At 43.2% G+C, this 13,590-nt stretch overlaps 1 protein-coding gene across 2 annotated transcripts in view; it reads right to left on the bottom strand.

Moving 5' to 3' along the window:
* UBTD2 (ubiquitin domain containing 2) overlaps positions 1–13,590 on the bottom strand; it is a 58,868-nt gene that overhangs the window by 17,310 nt on the left and 27,968 nt on the right. For both annotated transcript variants that reach the window (XM_035338688.1, XM_035338690.1), the window contains exon 2: positions 10,868–11,104. In XM_035338688.1, coding sequence (XP_035194579.1) covers positions 10,868–11,104 — 237 coding nt within the window. The remainder of the gene's footprint in view (positions 1–10,867; positions 11,105–13,590) is intronic.

The raw sequence follows: 13,590 nt of genomic DNA, 5'->3' as shown, positions 1-13,590 counted from the left end.
TGTCATTTCCTTCCTCGAGAAGTAAAGAAACATGCACACGTTAGAGCACCGTGCAGTAGGCACTCTAGATGCAACTTTCTCAAACGGAATTTGCCAATTACAAAAGAATTTATTGGCATTTCTCTAGTTTTCAGCCAGGGTATCTCCTGAAGGGCTCACTTTTACGAGCGTTTCTCTAATGAACGATACTATATAAACATATGGTTTTGATTTGGCCACAAGCTGCACAGTGACAGCCTAGCAATGGATGATAATCAAAGCACCTCTCCAAGTATCTGCCTCTCACCTCTAATCGCACCGCAGAACACTTTCCTCCCAGGACACAGGGATACATCCCAGAGCTCTCCAGAAACCTGGCATCGCACCCAGCTTACAACTCTCCAGCAGAGGGGATGGAAATGATTAACCCATTTAACGATGCTGTTAAGAATCACTTTGGTATGTGGTGGACCAAGGTTCCTCTGCAGTGCGTTGCATTTTAAATCAGTGCTGGTGTACATACTTGTCCAAAACGCACAGAAGCTGCTGGTTGTAAAAGTAAAGGTCCTTCACAAATGATCCCTTCCCCATCCACTTCTGAGGCTGTAGATGGATGGATGGATACTTTTCTTAGCAGTAAAACCATCCTAGCACTCGCCTGACTCCCAGCTCCTGCACAGCCCATTGAGTTGCTTTGCTATGGGTGCTTGCAGCTACATCAAGAACTGGACTTGGGAACTGATCAATGCCAAAAGCAACCTGAGATTGTGGCAAAGGACATTTAAACCTAGAGATGCTCAACGACCCTACTCACCATCCTGCAGCCCCATTAACAGATGTACTGGGAGAAACAAGGACATTAAAAAAGGGAAGCAAGTAACCTGCTTAGTCTTACTCCACTGCTGAAAGCTTTCAGGGTCCACAGCCACGATCTGTGTTGGGAAGCCAACTCCTTGCTCTCTTGAACTGAGAAAACGCACGTTCTGCTTTCTTCCACACTGCCTCTCATACCTGTAGAAAACTATGAACAGACACACCCACCCCACCAAAGAAATCAGTCCTTGGTGCTTGCCCTGCTAAAATACACACTCTCCCCCCTCTGAAGTGCCAACAGCTCTAAGGATGGGAACAGGGCAAACAAGCAGCCCCATCTTGCTGTACAATACTGCTTCCATGCTTCCCTGCATCCATCTTCTGATTCCAGTAAAAGCTATCTAAAGAACTGTATGGAAAAAAAAGTCTAGCTCTACTATTTAGGAAAGCAATCTTTTATACCACTTCCCATAAAATCGAGGCTCTCTCTCCCTCAGTTTATTTTATACCTTACAGCCCCTTCCCAGTAACACTCCACTTTGAATGGGTCCTTCTGGAGTAAAAACTGAAACAAACACAGGAGAAAACGCATCTGAAGAGCAGAAACAATTGGCTGTGAGATTCCAGGTCAATGCAGGATTGTGTTATTCACATTATCTCCCTGCCCCTCTCCGCTAGAAGGCTTTCAAAAGGGAAATGGGGAAAGTACTCAAGAGCTTAAGCATTCAGAGCTCCACTTAAACACAAAAACCAAATCAAAGGTTTCTCCAAAGCTTTCTACTACCAGCACTGAAGTGGTTACTACGATTACTACGAAAGATGTTTCTACTGCACTATAGTCTATAAATTAATGCTACAAATTTGCCCCTTTTCGATGTGAAGGTAAACAAATGCATTTCTTTAAGCATCCAGGAGCTGAAATAATGTGCTGTATTCTCAGCCACTTTTGTATGCTATCTTCTCCTCAAAGTTTTAGTTTAAAAAAAGAATAAAATCAGCTGAAGCTGCCAATTGTGCAACACAGTCATGTAGTGAGGCTTATGGAGTTAGTGCTTTTAAATGACAACAAAGTGGTAGAAAAGAACACAAAACAAGGCTTTGAAAATCATTTAAACATTTCATAGATTGCATCTACATTTAATTCCTTTTCAAAGGACAGTAAAAGGTAACATCATTGGTGTAGTGATTTACTTTTGTGCTTTGTCTTTTTAAATGTCACATGGATCCAGGGCCAAAATTAAACAATTCTCTCCCTTTCACCAGACAACTTGTTAGACCTCCTAAATATCTGGCTGGTCTTAACCGATGACAACTGCAGAGCTGAGGGGTCCTCCCTGACTCAAGTCTTACATTTTTAAGGACTTGCTCATGCAAAGGGCTGCAGCATAGGCACAGCACATCCACTCTTTCCCAGCACTGCTTGCACATGCGCTTTCCTGGGAAAAGGCATTTCACAAATGGAAAACCAAAAAACAAAAACCACCTTGCCAGGTGTACGGGCTCTGTGACAGAGGAGATGCCAGGAAGCAGGGAGACAGGAGGCAGCAGAGGAGGAGCTGCTGCCGAGCAGCCCCAGGGCGTGGGTTGCAGCAGGCTGAATTTGTTGTCTGAGCAGGGCGTGCACAGCCTGGGGGGCACTGGTGGAAGATCCCTGATTTAGAAGAAGTCTCCTAAGAAAAAAGCAATTACTATGCCTGAGCAGAACTGAAACAGCCAGGGCATTTCTGATGCTTCACACCAGCAGGAGGTGCTCACTTTGTGAGGACAGAGAGGGCGACAAGAGTGGGCTCAGAGGCACGTGAAGAGGATGCTGAACACGCAAGGAGCTGGTGCCCGCCTGGCTGCAGCTCTGGCAGCTTGGCGGTGGCACTCCTGTTCACACTTGTCACACCCCTGCGGCGTGTCAGTGCCCCAAAGTAAAGCGATACCTAGACCGCAACACCCAGTGGTCGAAACTTGTGGGAGGCACCACCAAAGCTGAGCTGCAGCTCTCCCCCGAGCATGCCAGCCTTCTCCAAACATCTATCGGCACTGCTCGCATGGTAGTAACACAGTTTGGGTGCAGTTTTAGTAAAAGCTGGACTCAGTGTATTTATTCACTAACCATTTCAGCAAAGATAAGCCTAAGGAAGGAACTTGATGTCAACAACTTTTAAAAATAGACACCGATTGGTAGAAGGAACACTGGCATGCAACGAGCACTCTCCTAATGCATACTTATGTCCTCGGCGCTAACAGCAGCCGGACTGCTTCCTTGCAATACACCAGCACTTCTTGCTTTCCACTCCTCACTCTTGTTTGGTGGTGGTGTGTTTTTTTAACTGAAGGAGGAGAACAAAAGAGAAAAACCTCCTCCCGAACTAAGAACTGTTTTCTGCTCAGCAGATCTTCATACAAAAATAATTAAGTAGCCTGTTGTAAATTTTATGATATCTATGACAGAAAGATTTTCAAGTTTCCTTAACTTTTATGGCCTGCATGCTCATCTCAGTACTACTGCTGATCATATTGACAGATATGCTTTCACAGTCAGACCTCCCAAAGCTTTTATAACTCTACTGAAGTCTAAAATTAGACAGCTAGAGTCACTATAAATATCATTCACTACCATTTTAAACAGACATTAGAAAAACCTGACTGAAGATTCTGTATACAGACAGAGAAGCACATGGCTCACCATGGTTTTTATGTTTGAATGTAGACAATATAATACATTAAAAAAATATATTTTCTTAACGACAATTAAAAATCTCTTCAGACAAACAAGCTACTGAGAAAGCAATTTCTATCTCCTGAACCCACCAGTAATGGATACAGCAGCTTGCAGGCAAGGGTGGAAAAAACCCACAAGGATTTTACAGCTGAACAGGCAGCAGCAGATGAAATTCAAAACACTAAAGGTGCCACTGTGCAATGTACTGTATAGATTTTCACAACGATAGATTCATCAACACTACAGTTAATAAATCGAATATAGCTATCACATACAAAGCATCGCAAAAATTAGAGTTCCACTTTTGTACCTACTTATTTTAAGTGAGGCGTATCTTAATTGGTCAGTGTTAAAGATCTACTATTCAATTTTGCAGTGCATATTTCTGACTTATTGTACAAATGTAAAGACCAACTCCTGAGCTTATTGACTACCTTCTACTGCTTCCTCTCCCGTCTTTGCCTGGCAACTCACTTTTAGTGATTACAGGTTTGGGAGCCCAGAAAATCAGGCTAAGAGATGGATACGCAGAGTCTTTTACAGGAAACTCTCTTAGAGTAGCACCCCACCACTGGCATCCCTGTGCAGCACCTCTTGGGTGTTAGTAAAGGTCAGGTGTGTGGCACAGTAGTCTTCACAAATGACTAAAGTGTTCAGCAGACATTAAAGTGTTCAGCAGTTAATAGGTAAGACACCACAGTAGACGTATTTTCTAGGAAGCAATGTTCAAGATCTACAGCAGAATAAAATTCATACCTAATCATTTGAACTACAGATGATGCTTCAGCCCCACCTGGGGAAAAAAAAAAGTCTGATTTCTCTCCTGTATACCAGAAACCTTCTTCTGATAAAGGATCTGGCTTTAATGCAAATGAGTTCATATGCCTGTGATATGTAATATCTTTAATTAAATTAATGCCAAGTGGCTCAGGCACCAAGGGCTGACAAAGCCCTAGGAGGATGCTTGCTCTTGGTGCTCACTTACTATCTCCAGGACAGAAAGCTGCCTGGTTCCTTTTCAATAAAAGCACTGAATGTTATTTTCATCCTTCATTACTGTTGCTACAAAAATAAACTACTGTGACTCCCTCCCCTCCCTCGCTCCAAGCCATATGCAACCTTGGTCCGTTCTGTTGTGTAAAGGAGGGTCTTTACAGCCTCCCCTCTCCGTATGAGAAGGACGAGGCTGGTTGGGATGTCTAATTAGTACTGATGACATATACAGATCCACATTCCCATCACTACTGGGCTTCTTGGACCTGCAAGGAAGAAGGAAATGGTATTTTGCTTATGGTTTGTTTTTACTACCAGTACAGACTGTGTTGTCCACCCAGTCAACCACATGGGATAACTGCTTTAAGCAGAATGTGTTTTAGTGTACCAGTGTGATCTTGATATGAAAACTTCTCATAACTACTTCCCTTCTACAGAGCAAGGCAAAGTCTATCTGCCCGAAAAAAATCTATCTTTCCAAAAAAGCTTCAATTCTTCTTCTGATTTACGCCAAGATCAGTGAGCGAAGGTGAAATAACCACTGCAGCAGGGAGCAGAAGTTTTCCAACACTCCCAGTGATTTACTTAAGTAGCGTAACAACCTCCTCGGGACTTTCTGCACAACGAATGCAATCAATGCTAAAAGCAACACTGACATCCTGCCAAACACAGCCGGGCTGTGGGCTTCGCTCCCACTTACCCGGTGTCATGCGCTGTTTGATCACATTTAACTATCACCCTCTCTCCTCTTCACCTTGCACTCTCAAGGTCTTGGGTTAACAGTGTGAAAACCTTCATTTGCAAACAGAAACAGAGTTTTCAACACTGTAGAGGGCAACTTTCTTTATAAAATAAAACCTTAAGCGTTCTCCTAGTATTAGTTATATATATTAGTGAGGAGCAGATGCATCCTGATGGTCTGCTGAGCCCTGGTCCCCATCTCCTGACGTACCGCACGGCGATGCAGTGAGCACTAAAGGACAACACACATTAAGCCATTAACGTGTCCTTTCAGATGTTGGAAGCCTCGGAAATCCAAATGCACCCAGATGAGAGACGGTGCTCAGAGGGATGCAGGACTTGAGGCATAAACATTAAGAGCTGAGCTCTAGTACAGGGAGCCCTCAGCCCAGAGGCAGCAAGTACCACAGCATGATGTATAATTACAGCTCAACAGGGGGAAAAATCGTTTTGCCAGAGCCAGATATTTGTGTTTGGATCAGGGTGGGGGTAAACAGAACAGGCACGCTTCCTTTACATCGCCATTGCTGGTTTGGGGTGTTGTGTGTTTTTTTTTTTATGGTTTTCTGTTGAATATTTCACCTGAAGGGGTAGAAAATGCTCTACCCACTGCTAGAACATTTCGGTAATTTCCCCAGCATTTAAGGTAAATATTCATGTCCCCACTTTTCATGATCTCGAGTGTTACACACAGTAAATGTGACAGCTCTGCTTACACACAAAAAGCCAACGCTGCAAGACTGCTCACTGAAAAAGCTCGCTGCGAGCTACAGTAGCTGTATTTTAAGGCACAGAAAAGTTAGCTGCTGCTGAGCACAAAGCCACCAGGCTTAACAGGGAGGCCCTTTTATCGATCAAATAGTATTAAACGAGATAAATTCAATACACTGGTAACTATGCTACAGTGGATTAAGTGTCCATCCTGAAATTTTAAAACTCCACTTAACCTCAGAGAGATTCCAATTAAAATTAACTACTTCCAGGACAAGTCCAGCTCAGCACTAGTGTTTGGTGCAGACCCTAATAAAATACTACACGCTCCAATGTTTTGTTCTCAGTAGCTGAGAAGTATGCAAAAAGTGTTCATTAAATTTAAATGGACTCATTAATAAAATATTGAGGATGTGCTACTTTAAGACATCAGAAAAACATATAAATTGGTGAGAACGTTATTTCTATTTTTAAGTACATCCCACAGAGGCACCCAAGATAGATGAGAAGTGCTAAGCCCATCCCACAAGCTTATTTATTTATTTAATACTTAAGTGCTATTTTTAACTGCAGAAGACAGCAAAAGGCATCCATTAGAAAAATTACATTGGTTAGATTTTTTCTCACTCAGATTAGACAAGGAAGATATCTGGCTGAAGGCAACGGTAAAGAGAGATGCATTTTTCCTCACTTCCCTACAGGTTTTCAGAATGAAATACCTTTTTTTTTTTTTTTTTTTAATTGCAGCATCAGCCAGGCCAGCATCTTTATCTGCAAACCTCTGCCACTCCTTAATCCCCAGACCCCTCTTCCCACTCCTCCACTTCCCGAAGCTTTAATTTTGTAAGCAATACACAGTTTGCATGCATGCCTATCACACAGGGACAGTTACAATGTAGGTGCTTGGCTATGTTATTCTGTTGTGGGTTTTTTTTTTTAAAGCCTTGGTTGTGCTCACACAAAAGAAATGAGAGGAAATGCCACAGTCTCATGTTAACGTACTGCATCGTTCTGTATTTCCACTAAAGAAATTTATCTTAGTTGATGCTTGTAACACAGTTCCCCTTAGGAACTGAGACTCTTTGGTGAGCTATGAAATCAAAGGAGGATGTCCCATCCTTGTCTGTCAAGATGAAAAAAATAAAATTCCCACCACAAATAGCAGCTTTCACGTCCAGAATTACCAGAACTAAGCTGTCAAGATATTTATTTAGAAAAAAAAATCTTGACATGATTTCTACACTTCATCTTACTAAACACTTTCTTGCTTTGAGGAAACAGTGTGTTCATGCACAGCCTGATCAGTATATCTCCCTTTTTCCTCTTACCTGGAGGAGCAAAGCCTATGCTCCAAGGATGCCAATTGGCACTCCAGAGCAGTTTCTACCAGGGCTTGTTGTGGACCAGACGACAAAACCGTGCGTGGGCATTTGTGCGTGTTATTTCAGGAGGCTCTGCAAGCATTTGATTCTCATGCTAACTGTGAAGGACAGACAGCCTGAACTGGATGTGTATTTGCTGCACGGACAAGTAAACTGCTGTAGAAAATAAAAAAGGGTACAAAAGTTGGATGCGAGGGGTGACACAGGTGGCACCTGCCATGCTCCAGTCAGTACAAGGAGAGGTCCTCCCCTGGGGGGCAGAGCTGCAGCTGCTGGGAAGAGCTCTGCAGACCTCTAAATCTAGGTGGTGGCACCAGTCAGGTACACACGGGATTCGGTACTTAATGCACATGCAAGCAGTCAGATTCCTTAACAGCTAGCTTCCCCTCTTTTTTCTCAAATTTCACCCAATTTGAGGTTTTTGTAAACAAAAACTTGGAGGTTTTTGGTGTCACTTGCACAAGGACAGTTTGTTTGTTCTACCTGCCTGGGGATAAGCTCAGCTTGTTGATAAGAGGCGCTACCGAGCCCACAGATGAAAGGGTTTTATTCATAATCCCTTCACGCATGACACTAACAATGCTTGATGACTAAGAAACACTTGGGTTTCTAAATGAAGTGGCTTTCTCTGTAGTGGAAAGGTCACACAACATTGAGAACCATGCAAGCAGCTGATGCATAAAACAAGTGTCACCAGCAGAAAGATGGATAAAGAGCGAGTAACTCAATTTTGTGGGTACAAAAATCACTGCACTCAACTCAGGATTCCAGATAAATACTCCAAATAGAGTATTTGGAATCCGACCAAAGACCAGGCCTGCCTAGGCAACAGAGTCTCGGATACAAGCTTGATTCCTGGCTTATTTCTGAAATATTCTGAATATTCTGTATGTGGGCCTCAGAGAGCAGGCAGCAGTCTGCCAGTAGTAGGCAAATTCTGAACAAATTCTCTGCCGAAGAGCCAGAATTTCACAGTGCACATACTTCTTCCCCCTCAAGTATAACACTCAGAATCATTGAAAGGGCTAATTTCTAGGGCAGGGCATTCATCCTGAATTCCTCAGACGGCCCAGGGAGGAGAAATATGAGTTATCTGCCCAGTTTCGCATTTTTGCTTGCAACCAGGAACTTAAAGTCTGGGACTTCAAGTCTGAAACTCTGAATGGGATTAGTAAACTGCTATTCAAGACACTAAGCAGCCCTATTTTCAAAACGTGGTAGTGTCAGAAGTATACATAGCACATCCTCTCTCCGGCTAAGGCAAGTATACGGACACAGAAGTGACTCCATCTCAGAACCCAAAGACGCCCTCTTCCCAGCAGACTTGAACTGCTTAAACTTCCTGCTTTGAATAAAACCCTCCTCTGCAACGCCAAGGTGTTGTGCTATTCTAACCAGAGGAAGCAGGGACCTAACACGTCGAGCAGCTTCTTAGCATGACTTGATGCTACAAATTTAACATTTCCCTGCAAGTGTTCTTCATATGTATACTTGTGCAACACTTAAACTGAATACATAATCCGATGCTGTCAAATTAGTTCATTATCGGGGTCTTGTCAAATTCCACAACTGCATTATACAAATAATATCCCTCTCTCTGCCAGAGAGTGCTCTGTGACTCAGATTGTCATTTACTGAAACAATTATGTTTCTGTTAGTCTTTTGTGTATGGTCATAAGCAGAACGAGACCCTCACTGCACAGGGTGAACACACACACTAAGAGGTTATTTTTCAGGCTAAGCTAACATCCCATCTGGAGACAGCTCACATCCACAGTAAGAAACCATGGTGGAAGGTAACCTGCATTTTGTTCATCTTAACTCACTTATAACGTTGAGTTTTCCTGACCTCTACAATTTTATTTTACCAACTAAGCAAGACAAGACAGTGACCATTTCAGGTCTGCAAATACTCAGTTTCTGAAATATTTCCATTTGAGGGGTAACTTAAAACTATCAGTATTTTCACCAATCCATTTTGCCAGACCCCTCCAACCTAGGCAGTTCCCACTAGCTCACAACGTGCCTAAATACCCAGCTTCTTCATATTTTCAGCGGTGTGGATGTTTTGGAAGGACAACAATTCAGTAACATTATCAATTTAGAAGGAGAATATTCTGTTCTTTGGACACAGTAAATATAATGTGTTATTTAAAATTGATACATAAAATGTGTATTGATGCATAAAATCAAGAAACCTAGTAGGTAATTTCGGATTTCCATATTCTGGCCAATTTTATGAACCACTGCAAGGGGAGAAACACGGTATGACAAACAGAGGCACGAACATGTTACCAGTTCCACATTAGACAACCTGACTCCTGTCTCTATCTTTTGAAAAATCACACTAGCTTATAAGCAGGGGAATTACTTTTCTCTCTCCAATTGATTAGGACTAGAATATCGACAGAACCGTTGCAGGTTTGTGTAAGAGGAACACAGATTTCCTTGGCATTGGCAGGTTCTGGAAATAATTGACAAAACTATTTCCATATGCATAACTGTCCTTGACAAAAACTCGCTCGTTATCAGTCAAACCAGCAAAACAAACCTCCTTGAAAACAATGATCTGGAGGACTACAATAGGCTGCCCATGAATTATGGAAAAGACAGGTCATGTTGCAGCACCGAAACTTTCCACCTCTCAGCTATGTTAGTGACATCCTACTGACAGCTGAACAGGAGTGGGAAAAAACGTGCTGAGCCACAACGACTAGGAATGTTCCACACTTCAGTATGGAGAAAAGACAGACAGACCACCAAATCCACCCTTTCCAGAGGAAATGGATGATCAGTTGTGACTGCTTAAGGAAATTGTGATCCTAAACACAACAATGAAAGAAAAAAAGGGCAGCATAAGTAGTCAACTTCATGAAGAGCAGTTACCACGGAAAGGAAGGTGTGAGATCTTCCTAATCATCCTTTTTCTCTTCCTAGGAGACCTGAGTCAGCATATACATAGTGTCTTTTATACTGCATTCAGTTCCATGTGTCTTGAAGTAGTTCATTACTTGGCATAAACCTCTTCACATCCCTTCTGGTAGAGGAGACACCAAGAACAGCCTCTTTTATCCACACCCCCTCCCCTTTTACTTTCTCTTGAGATTAGTGAACCTATAAATCCATTAAAACATTAAAAAAAAATCTGTATTTCTATGTGGCATAAAGGGAAGTGATTCATTTTTGAGGAGCAGAGTAAGAACAGAGCCTGGAAAAAAAACAAAAAAACAAAAAAACACAGAATTCAGAATGACAGAGTAAAAGGGAAAATAACTGAAATGGTAAGTGCCTACAGTGCAACCTCTACAAAATCTTCAAGCAGATTGTCAGCACCAATTTTTTGGGAAAGTTTTTCATACACTTCTCTACATACTAACATAATTTTGCTTTGAGAGACCAAACAGAAGACGTTGTGCATGCTGAAATAGCAGTGTTTGAAACTACCGCATAACTCAATTGATTTTCATGTTAAAACCTCATTTGCTTAACCTCCTGTTACACTTCTCACTGGCCACGCCCATCTCAGATGACCTACCATGTGGTAGTGTTATGTTTGCACCATCAATGATTGCTTGCGCCAGTTCATGATCATTGCTCTCGAAAGCGTGTGCAGCAGCCTTGAGGGCATCCCAAATCTCCTTGCGGCCTTCGAAAGCTGGTGCAGTGTCCCAGAACTCGTCTCTCTTACTGCGCAGCTGTCCGTCTGTCATGGGATAATCACTTTTCCATTTCGGTTTCTCTTTTTTCAAGGGTTGATTCCGACCAAGAGCAACTGTGGAGTAGAAAGAGGAAGAGAGGTTAAAAAAAAAATTGTAACAGCACAAAGTTACTCAGGCATATCTTGGTTATTGTCTAGGTTTTATGAGAAGAAAGTTTACTTTCAGGCAATCCTGATCTTTTTTTCACCCATCTTCTCCAGGACAGCACATTCCTCCCTCTGGGTTCCGATTTGTTTTTACCTCTCAGAAAAAATTAAGGGCGACCTCACGCTTGCTGGTTCCACCTGCACATCTGAGCGCCCCATGACTTCTCTCCAGGCTCCTGGAAAGTGCATCCCTCCTCCTGCACCACGTGTACCTGGTCGGCTGACGCATACCCCACAGAAATTCTTTAAGGCAGCAGCAGCGCTGCAGGCAGAAGCCCATTATCTGCACACCAGGGTGCAGGGAGACCACGCTGCATCAGGATCTCCTCTCTGTGCCGCCAGCAACACTCTGCTCAGCAAATGGGATACTCTAATACATGCAGAGTTTTAAGAGACTAAGGATTTTTTTTTTGCATTATCTGCTTTTAAATGGTTTCAATTCAGAGAAAGTGTGGAAAGGCAAATAAGATGCACAAAGGCTAGAATCGTCTAAGACAAATCCCTGAAGAATAATCCAGGAATCTGTCAAGCTTGAATGAGTAGTTACTTCACTCACAATAAACGTAAGAGTGTTTGTTTTATTTTAACTACCGCTATGTTTATGTAATAGCCAGTTAAGATAATCACTTAGGTCTAATGTTGGTGGATTAAAACTACCTGCTCACTCTAAATTGCAGCACTGCTAAGAGCAGGCTAAAAGCCTTCTCTCTGCTTGTCTGCCTCATTTCTGTGAGCAAGGGGTTAGTTCAACTCCTGTCTGAGCACAGTGCCCAGAGGTGCCTGGGAGCAGGATGTTTGAATGCCTCTTTCCTACGTGTAGGAGAGGCTCTGTCGCTAGTGTCTGCCCGATACAGATCCTGGGGACTGGATAAGTCCATCATTTGGGCTCTGCTGTTGTGGTTCATGTGGGACAGCTGGAAGAGACCAGCTCCAAAGACAAACTTCAGTCAGCATTTTAACGTGATGGAGACCAAATACACCAAACTGGCTTCTGCTGTCCTACAGAAAGGAAAATTAAAATTGTACTTTCCTAACATTATTTTGCACATATTACTTAGCAGAGATTAAAAATTAATTGTCCAACTGCAGAACACTGCGATGGTCCAGAGAAGCTTTTATTACTATCTAAAGTACAAAGAAAACGAAGGGAACAAACTTCAGTGCACAAGGGGAAGACTGAAATCCATTGCTGACAGCAGGGACCTTGCTGAAACAGGACACTGCGACAACAGCATGGGGAAGAGAGCAATGACAAACCACGAAAACAGCTCTCACCACGGCTCGATACCGCAAAACCTTGAATACATAGTTTAACTGTCTCCAGAGGAAACAAGATGTCCTTCAACAGTTAAACCCCCTTTAAGGGTGTCTGCAGTTGACAATAAGCAGCTGCATCAACATGGAAGGGTTATAAAAACTAGGTGATGAATACTGAATGCTCCTGGGGGACAGGTAAGCTACCAGACCTGACGTCCATTAAGGACCCCACCACGCGTGCCGCTGGGGAGATGTCCCCTCCTACACTCTCTGTGAGGAGCCTTCGCAGCCCCAAGGGAGCAGAGGGACCGCAGCTGCTGCCAGGCCGGGGAAGCACGAGCAGACCTGCTCTGTCACCTGACGTCTGCGGCACCGAGGCCAAAACAAGCTCACACGAGCAAGACACCACAGCTGCCGCGGCGTCAAGGCCCACGGAGCAAAGCTGCCGCTTATCAGGTGCTCCTGGTCAGTCTGCAAGGAGCAGAGAGCCCCAGGACAAACACAAGGATTAACCTCCAGCATCCTGCATCCCACATCTGTCCTTAGAGATAACAAGGAACACTGCCTTTCTCCGGGCCCTCTTATTTTTCTGGCACAGAGTTGGCAATAGCTAACAAAAAAAAAAACAACTTACGTCTTTCCTCAATCTTACTCCAGCATTTAGATTTCCATGGTAGAATAATCTCATGTCTAAATGTTCTTCACTTAGACCTACGCTGTATCTCCACAGTTAGCTACAAACCATACCCACTGCAATTCACCGCAGCTCTTTAATACAAGCGTGTACATGGTGGTGTGAGGGACGTACTGAGAGCGTTAAGTTTCAATACACTAAAAATACTAATTTCACATTAACAATAACACTTTGCAAACCTATTTTAGTCAGATATTCCCTCTCCTTCCTTGGCTTTTTCTGCCACAGACACATCCAGCTCTGCTTTCAGCACAGCAGCCAACAGCAAGCTTCGTGTCTGGGGGCTGACCGTCAGCGTCTGGTGTTGCAGAACGAATTTCAACTTCTCACAGTCTTTAAAAGCCATACTCACGGTTACGGCTTGCCCCCTTATACAGTCCTACTTGATACGACCACAGAAGCACCAGCTTCAACTCATAGCTCAGAATGACATTCATGCTTA

Source organism: Oxyura jamaicensis, chromosome 13, assembly GCF_011077185.1.
Source record: "Oxyura jamaicensis isolate SHBP4307 breed ruddy duck chromosome 13, BPBGC_Ojam_1.0, whole genome shotgun sequence".
NCBI classification, from domain to species: Eukaryota; Metazoa; Chordata; class Aves; order Anseriformes; family Anatidae; genus Oxyura; species Oxyura jamaicensis.
Note: the sequence above shows the minus strand (reverse complement) of the source record. Positions and strands in the feature narration are given on the sequence as shown.